This window comes from Epinephelus lanceolatus, chromosome 17 (assembly GCF_041903045.1).
Source record: "Epinephelus lanceolatus isolate andai-2023 chromosome 17, ASM4190304v1, whole genome shotgun sequence".
Classification (NCBI taxonomy): Eukaryota; Metazoa; Chordata; class Actinopteri; order Perciformes; family Serranidae; genus Epinephelus; species Epinephelus lanceolatus.
This window is the reverse complement of record NC_135750.1, coordinates 13,148,131-13,170,805: the sequence shown is the minus strand read 5'-3', so window position 1 is coordinate 13,170,805 and position 22,675 is coordinate 13,148,131. Positions and strand designations below refer to the sequence as shown.

The 22,675-nt window shown below is 41.3% G+C and overlaps 1 protein-coding gene across 1 annotated transcript; it reads right to left on the bottom strand.

The window, feature by feature from the left end:
• Positions 1-146: 146 nt before the first annotated feature.
• On the bottom strand, positions 147-21,395 carry slc22a15 (solute carrier family 22 member 15). The gene is made up of 13 exons (XM_033612924.2): positions 21,250-21,395; positions 19,531-19,680; positions 19,300-19,432; positions 16,278-16,442; positions 15,868-15,997; positions 13,137-13,197; positions 12,119-12,285; positions 10,421-10,561; positions 8,994-9,079; positions 7,399-7,507; positions 7,235-7,307; positions 4,805-4,963; positions 147-3,873 (listed from the first exon to the last, which is right to left on the bottom strand). Exons 1-13 carry the CDS (start codon positions 21,331-21,333, stop codon positions 3,847-3,849), a joined length of 1,485 nt encoding a protein of 494 aa, XP_033468815.1. The 5' UTR covers positions 21,334-21,395; the 3' UTR covers positions 147-3,846.
• Between the last annotated feature and the right edge of the window lie 1,280 nt (positions 21,396-22,675).

The following is a 22,675-nucleotide window of genomic DNA, read 5'->3' as shown; positions in this document are numbered from 1 at the left end:
ATTAGTACAGTAAGTAAATGTATGTGCATGTTTCATAGTGACCCGTGTATTGAATTATGGGTTGACTTTAACATCAAAACCAGGCTCTTTCTATTGGCTGATAAAAAAGTTGAACTATGACAGAATGAGAAAATGACACTGGGAAGTGTTAGGAGACACAAACTTTAATTGTATAAACAACAGTATGTTCTGCATCCACCTTAGTGTCATCATAGTGAACGAAACAAGAACTGGATTTTTCAACCGTTTACTGACTTCAGCATAAATAGATTGTTTAAAATCTTAAGGACCCAGAGACATTTTACATCGTCTACATAGCACACACTGTAATAGCATGATTGTATACACCATACAAAATGATGTCATATAAAACATCTCAGTCAACTAATATCTTCATATCTCTATTTACATCTAAATTATATCTTACATAGGAGTTAAAGGCACAGACGGCAGTGATAAAATCATTTGACGCACACACACAGAAGAAGAAGAGTGGTGGTTTTGACTGAAGGTTGATTTCTGTTAGCACCTCTTGCTTTGCTGCTGACACTGTAAATTCTGTTTACTCTTTTACATAAATGTGTGTCTGAGTCTTTTCATCAATTACAGATTCGTTAAGAGGCAAAGACTGCATCCAAAACGCACATAAACACACACACAGACTTTTAGGTTTATGGAGGGTTTTAAGGGCCAAAACTAAATATATAAATACATCAATAATTATATAATTAAATGCTTAAATAAATGAAAAATTATATAATTATTATATTAAATTTGTGATTTATTTACTAATGGTGACAATTAAGCATCACATTTTATTGCTTTACATGTTATAAAGCAGTGATTCCCAACTGGTGCAGCCACGGGGTCCGTGGCTGCACCAGTCCGTGCGTTTGGCCGTGTCATTGGGCTTGTTTGCTGTCTCTGTCATAGAGCTGACCATTAGTCACTCACTCTAAAGCAGAAAACGGCACTTCAAAGTAAAAGCTCTGTGCCAGAAATTCACTGTACTTCAAAATAAGGTATGGTTTTACAGATTTAAAACATTTGTGAGTCACTTGTGGTCCATTCAGAATACCCTCAGGACCCGCTTTTGGAGCGGGACCAACCAGTTGGGAACCACTGTTGTAAAGAAGGAGTCACTCAAATGTCAGATTATTAACTTGAACCAGATTTGCTTCCTCCTTAGTTCTGTTTTAACGTTAAACAGATTTGGGAAAAAAACAAAGATAAGCTGGTTGCTGATGTATTTTTAAATTGAAATGAATTATTGTTGGCCAGAAAAGATCACAGGAAATGTCCTTCTGTGCATTGCAGTGCACATGAGGATGCTAAGGGGTGGTGAAATGTGATGTTAAAATGGGGCTCAGACATCGGTCAAAAGCATAATTTTCTTTTTTTGTCCAAATTCATTCTTGTCGCTCTATTGACGCAGAAAAACTGCTGCACCCCGCTCAACAGAACCAGCGTCGCTATGTTTCTTCTTGTCAAACTTGTCCAGCAATATATTTATACATTTATTCATCTGTTTAAGCATTTAATTAGATAATCATTTATATTTTAGTTTTGGCCTTTAAACCCCTCCATACATGATAAGAGAAAATAAACATAACTCAGCCCACAGCTGGGGGTGAAATGACTGACTTGTATTGGACCCACTTGTCACCAGCTTCTCTTCATGCAGTCAGTTTTGTATTTGTTTCTGATGTTGTACTTTATGTATTTCTGGTGTCTCGATGCCTGCTGCGGATCACATTTCCTTTCCTTCGGGATAATAATAGTAATAAAGTTGAAGTAAAAAAAAAAAAAATCTGACCTACACAATAATACTGATTTCCCCACAAGGTCCAAAAACTCCCACCTTCAGCTCGTGACCGACCCTCAGGCTGTAGTGTTGCATGATTTTGCATCAAATGATGATGAAATGATTAAAGCTTTGATGAGTTTATTAAAAAGCTGACTGCCGGGCATTGTGTTTTATTTTCTTTGCTTGTTACTTATTCATTTATATTTCTTGCTAGCACGGTACAGTTTAAGAGTGATAAAGTTGTGTCCAGTGTTGTCGCCCTAATTTAACTGTAATAAAGGCTCGTGAAAATTTGATCTCTGTTAGTGCCCTCTGATTTAAATAACCTACAAGAGATTCATATTGGTCCCTAATGTCTCTAAAGAACTTGTGTCACATCCAACTGGGATAACAAGATCTTTCAAAATGTATATATGTCTGAGAGTCTCCAGTTAGTTTTCTGTTCAGGGGATCACTATCCACCAATCGAAGTAGAACAAAGGTAAACTCTGACTTCACCTCTATACCACAAGAATGTATAACTTAAACTCTATTGCTAAAAAAGTGACGGGTTTTCCTGTCATCTACACAAAGAGCTAAAACTCTGATGAGTGAAACCTGCTGCACAGAAAACTTAAAACTACGTCCTGTATGACGGTGCCCTGATGGATCAGCAGGGTAATGTGCTTGGCGTCAAGACTCTGGTTTTCACCAAGCAGTCCTGTTCAGCTGAGTTCAGTTTGTGCAGTCCATTGATTGGTCAAGTGAGAATCGTCACTCTTGCTTGACAAGGACTTAGTTTCAGTCAGTATGTTTACACGACATTAGAGAAAATCTATTTATTGTCTTAGTCCGACTAAAACCAGACTTTTAAAATACATATAAACATTTTAGTCCGACTGTAATCACACTAAATTGAATTTGTCAAAGTCGGACTAACACACCTAGGTAATGTAATTGGGAGTTGAATTCTTCCCAGAAGTCGAATAGCATTAAATGCCTGACAGAAGAAGAAGAAGTCAGTAACAACATGGCGAAATCTACATCCAGAGCTGTGCGTTTTCTGACGTACGAAATGAACAGAGCTGTACAGTTGTCCACCATGGTACCAGTTTGCCGCTATCTAACCGTAGCTCACTTGTTTGTTGATTGTTTGGTCTGAGACATAATAGGTCAACTGGAAAAGGGTCAACTTGCTTTGAAAACCGTGCATGTCAACATACTCATAGTCACAGGTTTGAACATGTACTGTGACCTTTTACAGTGTCGGACACCCAAAAAAACATTCAGCTAGATTTTAATTTTGACAACATGTGTCAAACTCAGCTCCTGTTCCCATGACAACAGCTAACGTTGTACCCAATCAAATCTGTAAACATTCCCCAATTAGTGTGTGTCTACTCTTAGCAACTGCATGCTAACACTTTAGCATGTGTACAGGACGGAGCTAGAGACACTGCCAGAGACACAAGAGCATCGGGCTCATTTCCTCCTGGAAATAAATACACTCCTAAAAAATTCTAACTTCACTGTATTTTAAGAAAAACTGCACATGTGTAAACTAAAAATGTGTGGCGTCATGTCAGATAACTCTGTTTTGGGAACTGTCGCTGGCGACAAGTTTGGTTTTCCAACCTCCCGCCATCTCTGAAATGTAATGGCAGTCATGAATCAGTTCAGTCATATCTTTGCTGCCTCTCTCGGCTGTCAACCTCCGAGTAAGGCACAAGCACCATGACGATATTCAGGAAATTAAATAAAAGGATCGGGGTCAACTCTTAAAACTGTTTCTGTAAAATTACATACATGAGGAACCGTCTGGTCCGTTACGCACACTCTCTGAAGGCAGCATCTACTTCCCACACCCCAGTTGAAATGTCAGATTTCACAGACGTAAACACGGTGATCAGTCCCTCAAGTTAATTTAAAAGGTCAGTTCACCGTTTTTTGAGGCAGTAGTTCCATATTAAGGAATGAGGTGAGGACAATCTGTGCCGCTGCTCTGAGCTGCTCCGGTGATGACGACTGGAGGCCGCTGGCTTCATTTGTGCTTTGATTTTTCATTTGTCATCTTCATATAAAAGAGCCTGGGGGAACAAAAAAGAAAAGTAAGACATGTATGTTTGTCTTCCTGTTTATTGGCCTACCCCGCCTCACCGTGCAGTGAGTGGCTGAGCACACGGCGCACACTCTGATTAAGGACGCAACAGTAAAAAGACCAGGAGACACAAGCAGACAGTGCCAGTGGGCCAGTGGGCGGCTTCCAGACTGTGTGTTGGTTGTAAAATACGACGACAGCGACCCCAGACTACAAAACATCTTGTCTTTGTACTTTATTTAATTGAAAATAGATCTCTTTGCAAATCAATGCATTCTACTTTTGATTACAGGGCTCCAGTCTGCTTCTGAATGGCCGCATTTTGTGACTATTTTTGGTGTCAGTGTGGGTATTCTTTACAACTGCATGCTCTTGTGCGGCCGGCAAATTTGGAGGCGTGGAGCGAGTCCACCAGTGTAGGCCAATGTGTGTGAGAGAGGGGGAGGGTCCAGGAGTGAGTGATTAGTTAACTATGAGGATCACATCATCTACACGCATCAATGTTTCTAGCTGTGGTCGCGTCCAACGTCATATTCAAGGATGTCGAAACAAACCCTGCACGGCAAAAAGTTGCTGAGGAAAACTCGGTTAGAGACTCCAAAGAAACCACACAGAAAAAGCTCAATCTACACTTTCAACAGGAACTGCAAATAATACAATGAACTGTGTGTTGTGTGCTAGATATGGCTCCAAAGATGCGGGGGAAAAGAAGTTCGCAGAAGCAACCAACCCTGCACAATTAAAACATGACACACTAATGAAACACAATAGCTTAAAACATAAAGAATAGAATCCCACTTCCAGCAGCCTCTCGCAGGCAGGACGCTACAACACAATTTCACTTAGCATCTACCTCAGTTTCCTGTGCTGTGTGCATGACAGTGCAGTGTGGTTTGGATGAATGTGCCGTGTTGCGTCACCTTGCTCTCCAGCACTCGGCTGTGGGTCGGGCTGCTGAGCTCCTCCAGAGTCTCTGCTGCAGGTCTGTTGAGGGTTTCAGGCAGCAGGAGGCCCAGGCAGCCTGCAGACAGGCCGCTCAGACAGAACACAGTGAAGGGCATGGACGTGTGGAGAGCCCGCTGCAACACACACACAAAGGCAGAGACAATGACATCAGAAAAACACACAAGTGAACAATTAATATTTCTGAAAAACCTGTGTTGTAAGAGTTGTGTTGGAAAGCCACTTAAAGGGACACTTTCACCCAGCTTTGTACCATAACACTGTGGGTAATGTGAGGGAATGTACTGTAAAGGAACCCTGATTTCTATAAGAGATCATTTGTTACCAGCCGGCCGCCAGATTGTTTCTGGGTGGGAAACACTACGTCAGTGTATTCTGGCAGTTGTAGGTTTCCTTCCTCTTGAGCAAAGCCAAGGCCACAGCCCTTTTAATCTGTTTTCTCTGTTTATGGAGCACCAGTATCAAAAGTATTTGTGTCTTCTACTGCATAGGCAGTCTGGCTTTATGAAAAGACCGTCTTTACAGTACTTGTTTATATGTGTTAAATGACAAATTCATAGAACATTCAAAAAATCCAGGTGCAAATCCAGGTGTGCCGCAGGATTTTGGAATACCCACACATTATCATTGCAATAGTCAACTGGGCCTGTACAAATAGTTATGAAGGAGTTTTTTATTGAGTGTATCGGTCTGTTGTGTGCACCAATTTCGTGAGAAAGAGGCAAACTACCTAAAAAATGTAATTTAATTTAGTTTAATTTAAAAAAAACTTCCTGGGGAACTATTTGTTGCCGTTCATGCGACACATTACATTATCTTACATTATTTCCCATTTAAATGGTTGTGTTATTGGTGCTTTGATGTCATTTTAAAAAGTTTAAAATGGATTCTTGATGCATCTTGTTAATAAATATTTCATGACTAACAGTTGGTTGTCAATTCTTGTTTGATATTAGTAAATTAAAACAATCATTTACGTCGCTATAAGAGTGATAACACACATTATAGAGGCTGTTGTGCACAGATATAAATACAGGTGTGCCTTGAGATTTTGGTTCACCTTTACCACCACTAGGCGTCACTGTAACACAAGGTTCACGTCACACCAACTGCCCACAGGGGTTAACTGAGGTGATGTTAACTCATTCAAAGGGGAAACTTCTGCTGTTAACATCTTTCACCACGTATGCTGTTGGAAAGTCTCATGTAGGAGTGAATGTAATATTATGTACTTCATTTAAAGTGTCATGTTAAAGGAATTTTTAAAGGCAGGTGCCAGGTTTGTATTGTAAACACAACATGCAGGTCATGTACCTGCCTCCTATGTTGACTGATGCACATGTAAATTATACTTCAACAGTAAAAGGTGTGAACATAATTTCTGAATATATTATGAAGGGAAAGTTCAGATATCTTTAAGTGGGGTTGTTTGAGGTACTTTCCATAGTAGTGCATTACACACAGTAGATATCAGTCGGCACGCCCTCAGTTTCAAGAAGCAGCAGTCGTGACTACACAGAAGCTAAGCAACATGCTGCTGTGGCTGGAGGGCTGCAGCAAAACTTATTTTAGCCACCCAAAAACTCAATGACACTTTAAGTGTGTGCTGTATTGAGAGTATTTTCACCCCTTGCCACAAACACCTGGTTCTGATGGGGAAGCCCTCAACAGCTTTACTTCCACATCTATACTCTCGTCAAAACCACCAGACTCCATTGACAAAAAGAGTCATTTTAGCTTGCTCAACACAGAAGCCTCAATCAGTGAGTTAGTTTGTGCCATTCTGTGACTTTAATGACTCTGAACCAACCCTTTTAAATGCCAAAGTCACACAATAGCACAAACAAAATAAGTAATAGAGGCAACGGTAGAACAGCAGCTTCTGACTTCAGTGATGTTAAATTATTGCTTTTCTCAATGGAGTCTAGCTTTAAGGGAAGCAATATAATGGCTTCAGTTCCCCATCGGAAATCACTGTCTGATGGTAAGGTAAAGCGGTGAAAATATTTAAAATATGGCGTACACCTTATCGGATATTGATTTTTCAGCTGGTTGAAATACTTTTTGTTGTTTTTAGCTTCCCCTCAGACTCCAGCCTGCTTCCCCAAACTGGGGACATGCCGACTGACATCTACTGTAAGTGATACACTGAATTTGGATAAATCCCCCATATAATCCCACTTACAAAGAACCAAACTATCCATTTAAGACTAATTTACCCTCTAGTTTTATGTCCCCACCCACTCCTTCTGGCTCGTAATGAAGGTCAATGAATGTCATATATTTCATGTCATAAAGAAACAGATAAAGTGCTTTCTGGTGCTGGCTCATGTTTTGCCAAGAGAAAATGTGAACTATTATTAAGCTGCAAACAAACACCCTCTTACCATGGAAGGAACAAACGGTGCGAGGATTCCTCCAACTCTGCACGACATGGAACAAACACCCAAACCAGCGTTCCTGAAATAAATAAAGGCACACTGGGTCAACTTCAGACAGCATGATGTATGTGTGAATAATTCAACATGCAGATTGTGAGTGGTTAGTTTACCTGATAACAGTTGGGTAGAGTTCAGAGGTGTAGACGTAGGCGATGTTGAACGCTGCACTGACCATTAGTTTTCCCAGAAGCGCCAACGACGTAACGCTCAGCAACGTCCCTGCAGGCACAAATTAACCAGCGCTGACCACACAACGCGGAGCAAATGTTTGACGGGACTCAGGACAATAATTCATAGCTTAATCAGTATTTTGGTCCACAGGAGCGGCAGCTACCATTCTTACAAATCTCTGGAGTTCGGACGCTGCAGGCCTTTTACATTTGTGTTTATTGTGGAAATCTGTAACCCTAGAATACATCACAGTAGGGCAACAGAAGCCGGCTAAAACCCCAGGATAATGATTTCTAGGAGTCATAGCAATCTCTGAAAACTACAGCTCACCCCTGAACAGTTAGTTCTAGTCTATATTTAATCCAAACTAATCTTAAAGAGATAGTTCAGATCTTTTGAAGAGGGGTTGTGTGAGGTATTTATCCAAAGTCAGTGTATTACCTGCAGTAGATGGCAGTCGGCACGCCCCCAGTTTGGAGGAGAAAATAGTGTATGTTAAAATGATATTGATTTTTTTTAGCTGGCTAATATGTTGTGCTGCTGCTCTCGTCCACAGCAGTACATTACACCAATACTTCTTAATTGTGGTTAAGAACACTATACAACCCCACTTCAAAATATCCGCACTGTCCCTTTAATCAAATGTGGAATTGATTTCAGGTGGTCTGAGATAAGAGCATTCGTTTAAAACCCAAAGTAAAGTGAAGACTGGATGGACAAGTTAAAATCAGAGTTTGGGTGTTGCCACAAACACAACTTGATGAATCATCACTTCCTGTAAAAGCCCCTCTGCTATGAAATGCCTATTAAAATCTCTGTGAACTAACAAAGAAGTAAGAAGTTACTTGTGTCACATATTTTTCCAGTATTTCACTGACACTGTAGTGAGACTGCTGGTTTGATGACAGCTGGCTGACACTGTGGTAGTGCAACATAGTTACATCAGCCTCAGAGAACAGCTGGTTTGAATTACTCGACATGTTCAACTGGTCAGGACCTGCTGGGTGTGTTTCATCCATATTTAAACCCACTTCAGCTGTGCTCAGAGGTATATTCCTCTGTGCGAGTGAGTGTCACTGAGTACGTTTAAATGCATAAAATAGTCTCGTTTTTGCTCTTAATACAAGACAGACACTGATACTCTGCTTAATGGAAAAGTAGAACAGCTGGAGCTACTTGTCATTTTGTTTCTTGCATCAAAACAGGCCTTGTTCGACCGTGCCAACACAGTCTCCCTCTTTCATTCCTACAACCACCTCCCTGAACAGGTCAGTGTTGCAATATTTGCAAATATCTAAATCCTGCTGTCATCAAAGCTTTTATTTTGCATCTCCACACACAGCCCTGACAACTGTTGGCGAGTTGGTTTGTGTACAATGCATCCATGACAATGCACAGAGCCGACTGTAAACAGGCAAGAGGCTGTGTGTCACAAACTGCGGTAAAAAACACTATTTCAACGCACATTCTGAATGCATGAATAGTGATGTTCATAATATTAGTGTGCACGTAAACGTAGCCGCCAGTGTCTCACCTGTGTTTTCAGGGATGAACATGGTGCAGAGGCAGGCGGAGCCAGCCAGACACAGGAAGCTGGCCATGCTTTTCCTCCTCCCAGCCCTGGAGGACAGGACACAACAACAACTCATCAGTGCATGCTTCATCCTGGACACCTCACAACATTATCTGCCTCAAGCCTTTAACATTTTCTCAAGCCATAGACACAAAGTTGACAAAAACAAGATCAGATGAAGGCAGCTAATGAACATATCTACACGTACAAATCAGCAGACTCATGCCTCGTTTCCACACAGCTCTGTGTATGTGTGCAGGTCAAACAGAAGTCCATTCACTCCAAAGAGAACCTCTTTTTTTCGGTTGGGATTTGCCTCCAGTACATTGAAAAACTGAACTTTTATGGCAGATTTCGGACTGACTGTGTGCACCGTCCCACAGGAAGTTAGCATAACAACATATTAGCTGACAGACTGATGAATGTAACACAGCTCTACTCACAGGCTCCCACACATCTTCATGGACAAAACTTCAAAACTTTCCAACTTATCAAGGACCCATAATACAAACAAAGTATTTCCTGAAACTGGCTGCACAGTATAACCTCCTCACTTATTTGCCTCCATGCATTATTGGTCCTGTTTCTCTCTCTGCACTGCTCCATGTGCATTTTCCACAAGATTGGACGGCAAAAAACACTCAAATGTAACCTTTCTGACATTTCTGCGGTGGCATTTCTATAATAGACCTTAACAATAATGGACATAGCTACCGTGACGTCACCCATTGGTATTTGTAATCCCGTTTGGAAGCCTTGAGTTTAGAATTACAGCAGTCACCACCTTGACTTTTTGGAGTCAGAGGTGACCATATTTGGGCGAGAGGGTGGATGGAGGTTGGTGGTTGGAGCGAGGGGCAGATTTGACTGAGAAGCCGAGGACACAAAACGGCCCTGCCTTTAATTATATGTATCTTTGAGCCTTGTCATAAATGTTCAAATCAGCTGTACAGACCAAAACTGTTTTTCGTACCAGGCTGTAAACATGTTTATTTCTGCCATAAAGTTGGGTTTTTTAACATGGGGGTTTATGGGGATTAACTCGCTTCTGGAGTCAGCCTCAAGTGGCCGTTAGAGGAACTGCAGTTTTTGGCACTTCAGAGTTGGCCTCATTTTTCAGCCCCAAAGGTTGCCACTTGGTTTCTATCCTTGCACTGAACACTAGTGGCATACTCTGTATACTACACAGAAATACGAACCAATACGTAAAAAGAACTGCATAAAGTTAACAAATCAGAAAATAAAACCTCAAATACCTAGAGATACAAGGTTTTAATACTCAGCATACACTAACAACTCCCCCAAACGGGAAGACCAAACATGGAGGTGTGAGCTGCAAGTATCAGGTGTCACACTGGGTTGTCACTGTGTGTGTGCGTGTGTCTCACCAGTGTTTGTTGATGAAGTATATGCAGAGTGGGTAGGCAGGCAGCTCCACCAGGCCGTACATGGCTACATTGACATAACGGCTACCAGATGTGTCACTGGCCCCCAGAGTCAGACCATAGTACACCAGACTGCAGGCATACCTGAAACACACACATGTACACACACACACACACACACACACACACACACACACACACAGCAGGTAAGTAAATACATGCTGTGTTTCTGGTTTCTGGTAGTATCTTAATAGTTTCTGGTGACTGAACTCACAGACACTTAACTGCTCCTTGACATTTATCTTGTTTTTTTCCCTGTCTCCAGAGGCACATCCTGCGCCGTCTTTTCCCCCAGGGGAGTTTGTTTACTGCCAACTGTGCAGCAGAAATCACTACAACTGTTTGACCTGTGGGAACATCTAGAGTACCATCAAACTGACAAACTGAACGGATTTACTCCGCTAAGAAAAGAAAAAAAAAACAACATATTTTTCAAGTCTTGAAGCTCACTGAGGCAGCTAACTGGACAGAAAATGAAACTGTTAGAAAAGGTTGAAGTCAAAAGTCTGTTTTGGATCTTTAGCAGCCGTGATAAAGCAAAAAACAGTCCACAGGGTTGAGTCAGACAAAAGTTTTTTTAGTTGTGGACATGTAGAGATGCGTTTGTCAGTGTTAGATAGGTTTTTTTGTACAGCATAACGATCAATAAAAGAAACACAGTCCTTTAACAGTCCGTCAACAGTTCCTGCTCACAGCCTGCTCACAGTAAACATGTTGACAGGACACCTCGAACTGCAAACAAGGTCAATTATGACTCTTTCTCACATGACTTTTTGATCCTTGGAGGTTTTATATTTTTAAAACTTTCCTTGAGCCGAGGAAATCGATTTAAAATCTGTGACGTCATCACAATGTGACCCTGAGAAGGACTAAATGCACAAACCAGCTATTTTTAAAGATCCCATGGAGAGAGACTCTCACTACAGCCTGTTTTAGTTTGTTCTGAAAATGTGGGCGTGCAGCCTCGTTCTGTGGACGATAAATGAGGTGCTGACTTCCATCTGTGTCACCGGTAATGAGGAAATACAGTGACAACAACCCCGCCCACATTTAAGAGTACTGTTTGTGGTGGAAACCCTAGGGCCTAGGTACCATGTCTGAAGGGTTACTATTGGTTCCAAAGGTACCATACCGAAAGTGTTTGGTGGAAACGGGGCTATACTGTGGAAATAAAGGACTTAACGCCACCGCTGTGTGTGTTTGTGTCAGAGAGACTATCAGAGAGGGAAGGAGAGTGTGTTCTGTGAGTTATTAATAACTCAGAACGCCGCCGGTCGGGCCTCATCTCTACATGCAAATCAAGGGCTTCTCTACAGTTGACAGTCACAGACAACCATCAGCAATTCATCTCACCTGCTGAAAACACTGGCCTCATTTGTGGCTGACACTGGCCACCTCCTTTCATGGATTGACACTTTTAAAGTTCAAAGCATTCAGGTTAGCTCTAGTAGTTTCAATATGAGCAGAAATTCTATTTGAAGTTCTGGCAGTGCTGGTAGAAGTAATACTGTAGTTAAAGTATTAGTGGTTGCTCTGATTTGAGTCTGTGGTAGCAGCAGGATTTAAACCAGCAACTCTGCTTTCCTAAGTTTGTTTTAGCAGCTTGCATGTTTTGCTCTTCTTCTGCGGTGGTACACTCACCAGACAAACATGAGCACCATGGTCCTCAGACGGAGGACTGGATGGATCACCAGCTGCAGGACACCCGCTCCCCTGTTGTTGCGGTTACCGGCCTTTGCAGCACCGACACGTTGCAGCATCAGGTTGTTTGCAGTGTTGCCGTTCCTCAGCGCCATGTAGCGCAGAACCTGAAAACAGGAGATGAACAATATCGGACAGTGTTTCAAAATGATGCAAAATTCAGGAGTTTCTGATGCTGTGTGATAATGTAAGATGGTTTAAATCCTGGCAGTAGAGATGACACAGCATGAAAACTAAAACAGAGCTTACAGATAATCACAGTCATCGATATTATTACAGTACTGATGCACAGACTGCAATCATTTCACCAAGGTTTACATTAAAAAACAAAAAAATATAACTAGCAGCACTTTTGTTTGCATAAACATTACAATAACAACATATCCAATAACTTGTGTAAATGAAATCATATCAAATATGCTTTAATATAAAAAACAACCTGTCTTTATAACTGTTTGCTCAAGCATCTGTAAGATAAGGATCAGGGACCAGTGGCCTTACTGGGTTTGCCTGCTGCACGCCTTCTCTGTAAACAAGGTTATAACAAAACAAACCCGCTCTGACTTTTTCAAAGGGCAGTAATCAAAACCATTTTAATGAAACTCAAAATTTGAAACGGTAAAACCATCAGAAAATTGACCACGTTTCAACCCTACCTGGCAGATTACCTTCCTGTGGTCATTTTAGTCAAACATCTTATAATTTCTAAGTCCTACCTTCCCAGAGCTCATTGTGCATTACACGTAATAAGTCAAGCAGGAAAAAGGGACATTTTCTGACTTCTCTGCCACAATTCATTCTGTTGTAAGAGGATGTGAAGATTTAAAAAAAATGCTGTTTTCTCTGAGTGATAAAAGCTCTATATGCTACATTTAAATCTATGATAAACGTAAGCACCACAGCAGCTTTATAGACACCCAACCTCCCCCAACATGACACTTCCATTAATATATTTTACCTCTTCAGCTCGCTCCGTCTGACCCTGAGAATACAGCCAACGAGGAGACTCTGGAAGAGCTCTGGAGGAGAGAAGGCAAGAGATTATTGTATTGGCACAAATGTTTTTTTGTTTTAACAAACTGGGGTTGCATTAGATTTACATTTTTACAACAGCAGATTCTTTTTCCAAAAACATGCATCAGAAATGTGGAGGTTGTTTAATATTCATCTAGTGCTCATTAATACTCATGACATTACCACGATGGTAAGCAACTAGATCACTCTTAAGATTTTTACTACTACTAAATGCAAAAAAAGCACTAGAGAAAAGTAAAACAGTGTGTTTATAATTTTATCTCCTTAACTTAAAAACACAGTGTTTATATCTTACTTTGGTGATTATTTTTTAATTTTTAAATACTTGTTTGACAGGTTTAGATTTTTTATGCATTTTTTTTCTTCAGTTCCATGCAATTATTGGTTTCTATTAATACCTGTGTGGTGTAAAAATGAATACGATACGATACGATACGATACAACATGATACAATACAATACTATGCGGTATACTTTATTGTACCTGTAGGGATATTTGTCTTGGACTGAGGAGCTGCACAAGTATTGCTGCCTTACAATAATAGTCCAGAAGAATTGAAAAGCATACACCATAAAAACACTAGCCTGGTGAAACCATCCTAATCTCGCAAGCTCATATTCTATTTCGCTCTGCAGATCAGTCTGGCCATGCAATCATAAAGGCGCATTCTGGCATCGGTTAAAGCTTACCGAGCCAATCACAACCGTTTATTTTACTTTGGGGCAGGCATGTCATCAGAATAGGAGGGACAAGGAGCGGAGTAAACAACCAACATGGCTACAGATTTTGAAACTGCGATGGTAAATTTGTTGAATGAACTGGAATGTACATTTTCTTTAAAAGCAGAACAAACAGCTGCACTGAAAGCTTTTATTGAAAAAAGGATGTGTTTGCCGTCCTTCCTACAGGGTTTGGTAAAAGTTTAATTTACCAACTGGCTCCGTTGATCGGGAAAAAGATGGGACTCAGTGAAAACCCAGTGGCTATTGTTGTTTCTCCGCTAGTTGCTCTCATGGAGGAGCAGGTCAGGGAGGCAACCAAGCTGGGAATCACAGCCATGCAACTCGGAGTCCACAGTGAGGAGGAAATCCACAAAGACGGCAACACTCTTTCCCAGACATCATCACAGCTCATCTCCGCTGCATGCTGCACTTGCTTGCTGGTCTGTTTACAGTGGCGTTGTGCTAGCCTACGTCACACGTTTCGTTTACTCTGATTGGTTTTCCATCTTTCCAATTGCGTGAAGGGGCACTTTGAGTGATAGCCGTTGATACTGCCCCTCGGGAATAGAGGAAATGTACACTCCGTGTCCAAACTAGGGCTGCCACTAATGATTATTTTCATTGTCGACTAATCTGTTGATTATTTCTTCAATTAGTCAACTAATAATTTAATCGAAAAATGTGTTAAAATGTTGAAAAATGTCGGTCTGTCTCGCCCAAACCCAAATTACGTCATCTAATGTCTTGTTTCGTACTCATGCCAAAGGGTTTTAGTTCACTGTCACGGGAGAGTGTGTAAAGCTGTCAATATCTGAACGTAAGAAGCTGCAGTAAGAGTATTTTGGGGTACTTTTATAGTACTTTTCTATGAAAAATGACTCAAACCGATTAGTCGACTACTAAAATAGTCACCGATTATTTTAATAGTCGATTAGTCGACTAATAGTGGCAGCCCTAGTCCAAACCCATTCACGTTTTGCGAACTGGGTCTGGCAACGCCAGGCTATAAAAACACATACTATACATAACAATATTGCACATCAGCCACTCATAAATTGCACATAACACCAGCACACACCAGAGCACCATAAGCAAAACACAACCCGAAGGCATCACACATCATTATTATAAAAGCTTATCTGAGATTGGCACAAAATAATTTTCAAAACGATATAGTTTAAATTTGACCATTCTGTATCGTCTGCCCGAGGGTATTAGCTCGTACTCAGCTTGGAGAATGTGAGAAGAGTCAGACAGTGTTATCTGTGCTTGTTTGAGAACAGACTGCTCACACAGTGTCTAAAAGGACTGGTGTTCCTTCCTAACCATGACCTTCATGGCTGTTTGAACCAGATAAGCAAGTTTAGATTTTAACTCCATCGTCAGTATCCCACACCATGCTGACAGACCATACCCGACAACACTCTCTAGGACAGCCTGATAACATAAAAACACAATCCTCTGATCCACCACACCTTAAGAAATAAGGCCTTTGCTGTAGCCGAGAGCATACACTGTCAACATGGACCCTCCAGCTAAGGACACCGAGGTGGACAGTAGCCTTAGCTGGACTTTTGTTGTGTACTTCATCACAGCAATGCTTATAAAACACAAAAGCACGATTGGAAATGGTTATTGGTCTTTTAAAGCTTTATGTGAATCTTAGAAAATAAGATCAAAGATGCAAAACTCCTAAGTTTGTTAAATTTATTGTATTCTGATTTATTTGCATTTTATTTACATTCTTTAAATTCCCGCATTGCATCAAAACCAGTGCTGATCACACTTGACACAATAATCCATCCCATTTGTTCTGTGGGTTTTAGTCATCCCCCGAGAGAGAGAGGCTTTTAAAGGCCATTAGTACATCATACTTGTCTCAATATTATGTGGATGTGGGCAGGAACTCATCTCTCTGAGGTTTGTACTCACACAGACAGCAGGAAGAACAGGACACCAGATGAGTTGGCGACTATGGCCAGGTTCCTCCACGGCCGGACGAGGTAGCCCAGAGCTCCAAACAGGGCGATGCCGACTGCAAAACTCATGTTGACTAACGTCCCTGGAGAAATAAAGAAATATCACGCAGTTAAGACAAAGCAGGGTCATTTTGTGGATGGAGTGAGAGCTGCATGGCCTGTTCAAGCCCAAACCTGCAACTAAATCCTTCCAAAATCAGCTACGTTACAATCTGATATGATATCACTAAGCTCTACACTCACTTTAAAATCCTCCTATTTTAAAAGCTATAACCAAAAAACATTCAGCTAAATTGGCAGCAAGAAAAAACCAAGACATCGTATGAAGTGATGTCTGATGGGATTGTTTTGGTGTTCACATACCAGTCATGGCCCAGTAGGACTTGCCCACGTACTCCTGAGTGAGAACGAAGCAGGAGACATTGATGCCGCCGTTCATCAGCCCCACCAGGAAACGAGACAGGGCGAAGACCTCATAGCTGGGGGCCAAGGCGGTCACGTAACCAAAGACCACCTCAAAAAACAGACCTGAGAGACACAGACAGAGGTGAGGAGAACGAGGAGGAGCAGGGTCCTGGATTAAGAGGGGATTTTTATTATGTATGCCAATTGTAATGTATGCCATCTGACTGATATTCAAGTTAATACAAAACCAAAAAGAAAACATGTTACCAAAGGTTTAATGCAGATAAACCTTCAAAGTATTCTCACCAACTAAAAGAGATCAAAAACACATATTTTTCCCCCCTTGCCTGCCATTTATCAGTCTAGATTGTTTCAGTGTGAGCTGCCGAGTGTTGGAGATATCAGCCGTAGAGATGTCTGCCTTCCCTCCAATACAACGGAACCAGATGGCACTCAGCTTGTGGTGCTCAAAGCGCCAAAAAATACATTTGAAAAACTCAACAGCAATGTCTCTTTCCAGAAATCATGATCTGGTTCCTGAAGATAATCCGCAGACCTTGTTGTGAGCAGTTTCATGTAGGAACTATTTTCTTTCCATCAAACTACAACTGCCAACCGCATCATTGCATAGAGGGAAGTCTGCATCTACTCATGGATGAGAGAGGCTCGCGCTCGTGACACGAGATGTAAACATTACTGGTGTCCTCCGCAGCTGAGCTGTAACGTCAGCTAGCTCTGTGGTGCTAGGTGAGTAAAGCCTAGTTCACATTACACGATTTTCACCGCGATTTTGACGTCGCAGAGGATCTTGAGAGCCACCTTGGGTCGGAGGTGAGTCGGCAGATAGTCTGCCATGACGAGTCCTCATGTGTGAACAAGCCTATGAGCAAGTCACCTCCTCGTCTGTGACTGGGACTGGATATCTGGCATGCTAGAAAACTGGAGGTCTGACACGACTGACAAAGAGCATCAGCCAATGAGAGGCGGGATACATCCCACGCCAGCTCGCAGGAGGACGGAAGAAATGTGAGGAGGACAAGCCGCATTGTTGCCAGGTCCGCTCATTAGCCGCGACTTTGGGCTTGTTTCTAAAGTGGCGTTGCTTATTTGGGCTTGCTGTCTAAACGTCGCCTTTCTCTATATATATCCCTTTAATAAGTTATTTAAATGCATGATAGTCGCTTCTTTTGGGCTTGTTTCCATAGCCCTGGGTGCTTGTTTCTCTCCCGAGATCTGGCAACACTGACAAGTCGGCAAGCAACAACAACAATGGCTGCGTCCACAGGATCACAGGGAGCGCGTTGTTTTAAACCCAGGCCCTGGAGGCAGATCTGATTCAGCACTGGGAGGAATATCAGAAGATGTGTCGTCTCCAAGTTTGGTGACGCAGTTGGCGAGACTCCCACTGACAGAAACACACGTAGCCAGGTATGAACACTCAAAAGATTATGATAGTCTCCGCAACGCAAAATCAGGGTGAAAATCGTGTAATGTGAACTAGGCTTAAGTAGTAGATGCACGCTTCTTTCTGTGCAGTGATACAACTGGAAGGTGTAGTTTGGTAGAAAGAAAATAGTTCCAACATGAAACTGCTCACAACAAGGTCTGTGGATTATCTTGAGTAACCAGATCATGATATCTGGAAAGAGACGTTGCTGATGAGTTTCTTAAAATGTATTTTTTGCCACTCTGAGCACCACAAGCTGAGTGCCATCTAGTTTCATTATATTTGAGCGAAGGCAGACATCTGTACAGCTGATATCTCCAACACTCTGCAACTCACACCAAAACAATCTAGATTAATAAACAGCACTACTGATATATAGAAATATATGTATTTTTGATTTTGGGGTGAACTGTCCCTTTACGCCTCTTTCTATTTCTGTTTTGGTTTGACTGCACATTTGCAGTCTGGTTTAGTCTCAATTTTTCCAGTGAGCTCTGATAAACCCACTGCTCACTTCCTGTCCAGCAGGCACACAAAGTTAGGCAACTTGCTGGTGAAGAAAAAAACTGCACCAATGCATTTTTTCTTTTTTAACACCTCACAACAGGACATCTGCTGATACAGAATGCCCACCCAAAATCAGCACTCCTTCTCCACTGCACAGAACTCATTGGAATCGTTGTTATCATGAGGGATTTATGGGAAAGTTGATAAACTGAGTCTGCAGCTCATCCTGACTCAACGGTTGTATGATAGAGGAAACAATATTGACAGAGATACGATAATGGATGAAGGCAAAAAATACAATAGCTGGAACATTCTGGTAAGATCAGGAAATTACATCACTTTACTGTAATACAGCCTTTATAACACTTACGATATTACAATATTCAAAATGTAAGACGATATCTAAAACCTAAGATCATATACATATATATATATGTCAATGCATTTTTACGTGTCTTTAGTTCATAGTTTTGACAAGTTTGTATGCATTTTTTTCTTGTTGAACAAATGTTTGTTTTAAAGGCATGTCCAATACTTGTTTTGCAACCTTGCCTGAAACTGAGTGTTCCTGATAAGTAATACATCAAAGTTAACCGCTGTCATGTCCCTTCAGTTGTTTAAACAACACTAGATTTTAAATTAGTAATACAAGGGACATGTGTCGCGTAACACTGAGACATGTTTTGGTATTTTTAACACATTTTAAATAATAGCCAAAACAATGTATATGCAAAACTTTTCCGAAACATTTTGTTAATTACAAACCATTTCCAGGCCCGGAAGAAACATTTGTATATATCATAACTTTTCCAGGAATTTCATGACCATGGGAAAAAAACTATTTTGCAGCTCCACATTGTGGTTATTTTCTATGAATTCAAAGCTGTAAATTAAAATCTGTAAAATCAAAACAGGCCTAAAACTTAAATAATCTACATTTTAACATCTGGCCCTACAATAACAAACAGCTCCAGGACAACTTCACTGAGACAAATCTGACTTATCGTGGCCTTTGGTTTTCCTCACATGTCAAGTAGACAGGTCTCCTGCCGATCCTGTCAGAGAGCGGCCCAAAGATGATGTTCCCGACCAGAAGCCCGGCGAAGAACAATGATCCAGCTAGGCTGACCTTATATGCCTGCTGCTTGATGAGAAACCACTGGGGAACACAGAGACAGTGGACTTCACGGACCCAAACAAGCACACATGCTGAATCAGAGGTCTTTGCTGAGTAAACATGAACTCTGGCTCCCTAACCTCTGTCACTATGGAGTCGACGTCCTCGGTAAAGGTGACATGTTGGAGGAGCTCCTGCTGGTTGGATGGGACACCGTCCTGCTGTTCAATGCGATACTGTGGTGTGAATCCAATCAGAACAATCAGCATGGACTGACAGGCCATGTACACCTGAAACACACAGATCAGCACAGTATCAACCAGCTGAGAAACAGTTCTGCTAGAAATAACACGCATCATATTACAATCACCACCACTGCGACTATCAGCATGCTCTAAAAACCTGTTCACACCCGTCATAAAAAGGATTAGACCATGTTCTGTGTTTCAGACCTGGCTGACAGCAATATTTGTCATCTGAAACTCCAATTTAGGGGATTTAATGGCATCTAGTAGTGAGGATTGCCCTATCTACAGCCAGTGTTTGGCTGGGCTCATGGATGTATAAAGAGACCTGGATACAGAGGTAGACCCTATTATGACGGGCCCTAGTGCATAGTATCTTTGAACACAGGTATATTTCCAAGGTGGCAATCAGAATCACTTGCAAGGGCCTGCTCTTTCTACAGGCCCCTTGACCCTAGGGGCCCCAGTGCAATATTTCCGCCCCTGCTAAAGTATTTTAAAGCTCTCCTTACTTAGTTTGGTTAGGTTTAAGACAACTAGGGTTTACAAGCTTAACCAATAAAGGGCGCTATGGCAAACTTCATTTAAAAATGCAAATGTTTAAAATTAAATTTGATACCGGTGACAATACAGACCAAGTAAGAAATTATTTTAAACCATGTGGGAAAACGTGGGCTGTTGTGATAAATTCGGCTTGCTTTTGGCATCCCTGTGTGCTATTTCCTTTCAGTAAACACTTCTCTTTGACAAACGTCATATCAATACGCCAAAGTTTACGATTATATTTGATGTTGGAGACAATACAGAGAAAGTGGGAATTTACTTAAAACCATCCGGGAATATGTGGGGTGTTGTGATAAATTCGGCATAGGTTTGACATCCGTGTGAGCTATTGCCTTCTAGTAAATGTTAAATTTGTTCTATGACAAACCTCATTAAAATACTGCTTCATTTTCCATTACATTTGATATTGGAGGCAATGTAGGAATAACAGGGAATTATTTCAACCCTTTTGGACATTTGTAGGCTTTTGTGAGAAATTCGGCATACATTTAATGTGCCTTAGAGCTATTTTCCATTGTAAAAAATGTAAACAATGTCATCATGTTTTGCGGTGCTTGTCGCTGTAACGTTAGGAATGCGACGCGCGGGGGTGTTATTTTGTTCAGTAAACAACGCGGGAATAATATACTTCCGTTACTAATATTTCTTTCTATGATATGCCGAACTAATGAGTTGCTCAAATACATATGTAAAGTACATCGAGATATGGGCTGCTTCATTTCTAAACCTGCCTATAAACAAGGCAACACTAATCATCCCGTTTTTTGAATGAAGTCTGGTGCAAAGTTCTCTATCTCGAGAAGTGCACTTTCGAAGCTTGAGCCTTGCTAAATTGAAAGCAAGCCGTGACAGCTCAAACGTAAAAGTATTTTATAGATAAATGTTATTTTGTTGGTTCACACTCAAAGGCTTAACGTTAAACATCCCTCCGTTTACTGTTGGAGCCTGAGAGCCACGTAGCGTTAACGTTACCTCTGTTCCGCTACGACTGTTTTGCAGGAGCATTTCTGGTTTCGCATTTATAAAACACATATTTTTTAATTCGCTGACCTGTGTCAGAACAAGGACAGACACCGCCCGCTTCTGGTAAGGTCCAAACTCGCCGACAACTTGAAAAGCTTCCTCTAAATCCATTCCAGGTAAGGTGGCCAAGCGCCGGCTCTCTGGTTTAGCATCACCGCCAGAGAGGACAGTAATGTGCGAGGATCATCCGCGCTCACTTCCGGTTTCACTTCCGCGTCCATTTGCAAATAACGACAGGTACCGTCTCAAATATTAAGTACAAGATAAAATGAATTTTCTATGACAAAGTGGTCCAAAAATAATGTTTTACTAATATCACAGTTGATAAATGAGCGAGGTCACTTCATTACACACACACTGAATTCCTAAAAGTATCCCACTACCTGTAAACAGGGGCGGAATATCAGAAAATGGGGCCCTGGGCACAAATAATCAAAAGCCCCCCCACCTCTCCAACAGAGGACCAATAGAGTGTGCCAGGGCTTACGTCTAAACCCGGAAGTTTAGCATAGTGCTAGTTCCCGGAAGAGAAAGTGAATGTGATTTTTGCATTGCGTTTTGGATTATGTCAGAAAATAAGCTCTGTGGCTAACACAAGTTTATGATACTTACAGGTTTTGTTCAGCGAGATAATCTTCACATATGAACACCTTTCATACCGCATTTGAATCTTAAATGCGATCGCCAGAAGTAAAAAGCTAACGTTAGGCTTTTACGGACTACATGACTACTCCGCAGTCGCATGACTCTTGACGTCACCGCCACTAAGCTTTCAACTGATTTCAGCCGCTTTATTTTAAAAACATTGTATAATGGGGAAATCGGACTGTTTAAGCTAAATAAGAAGCTGTAATGGCGGACTGCCAGCACTCTCGCCTGTTCAGGGGTGATGACGTTTAATGTCCCCGACAGGGTTTGTAGTCGTATTAAGCAACTAGTTAGCAACCGCCTTTTTTACGACACATAAAAGCTTCAAAATTCACAAGTAGGGTATTTACTGACGTGTTTTATGTCGTAGAACAAAACCTGAAACTCGCTTAAGATTAAGAGTAATAGGTCACAACATGACTAGAGAGAGCGCTAACATGGCTACAGAGCAAAGGAAGTACACCAACCCCAAAATATTAATATTCTGCATGGTCCAAGACTCGCACATGGTAATTGTCATTTTGCACCTTTATTTGCTTTGTATCTGATTATAATATTTGTTTAAGTGGCCTGTTTGGACACTTGAGCATATTTTCTGTTTTTGTGCTAACTTTTTGGGACCTGTCTATTATCAGAAAATTCACGTCAGAGGCTATTGTTGGGCACGTCTAAATCCTGGACATTTGTTGAGAGACTCTACAAGTAATTAAGAAAAATTTGTATTTCAAATCTTGTTTTTATGTTTTTTATGTTTGTGGTTTTCAGTGTCTGCGGAGGATTGAAGGATGGAAATAAAACTTTAAGA

Excerpts from the sequence above, each read along its gene's own strand:
- slc22a15 (XM_033612924.2), bottom strand. The coding sequence starts at position 21,333 with ATGGATTTAGAGGAAGCTTTTCAAGTTGTCGGCGAGTTTGGACCTTAC. Across the intron at positions 7,508-8,993 it reads GTTCATCCCTGAAAACACAG|GGACGTTGCTGAGCGTTACG; the intron begins GTGAGACACTGG and ends TTGTGCCTGCAG. Across the intron at positions 4,964-7,234 it reads CACCGTTTGTTCCTTCCATG|CGGGCTCTCCACACGTCCAT; the intron begins GTAAGAGGGTGT and ends TGTGTGTTGCAG.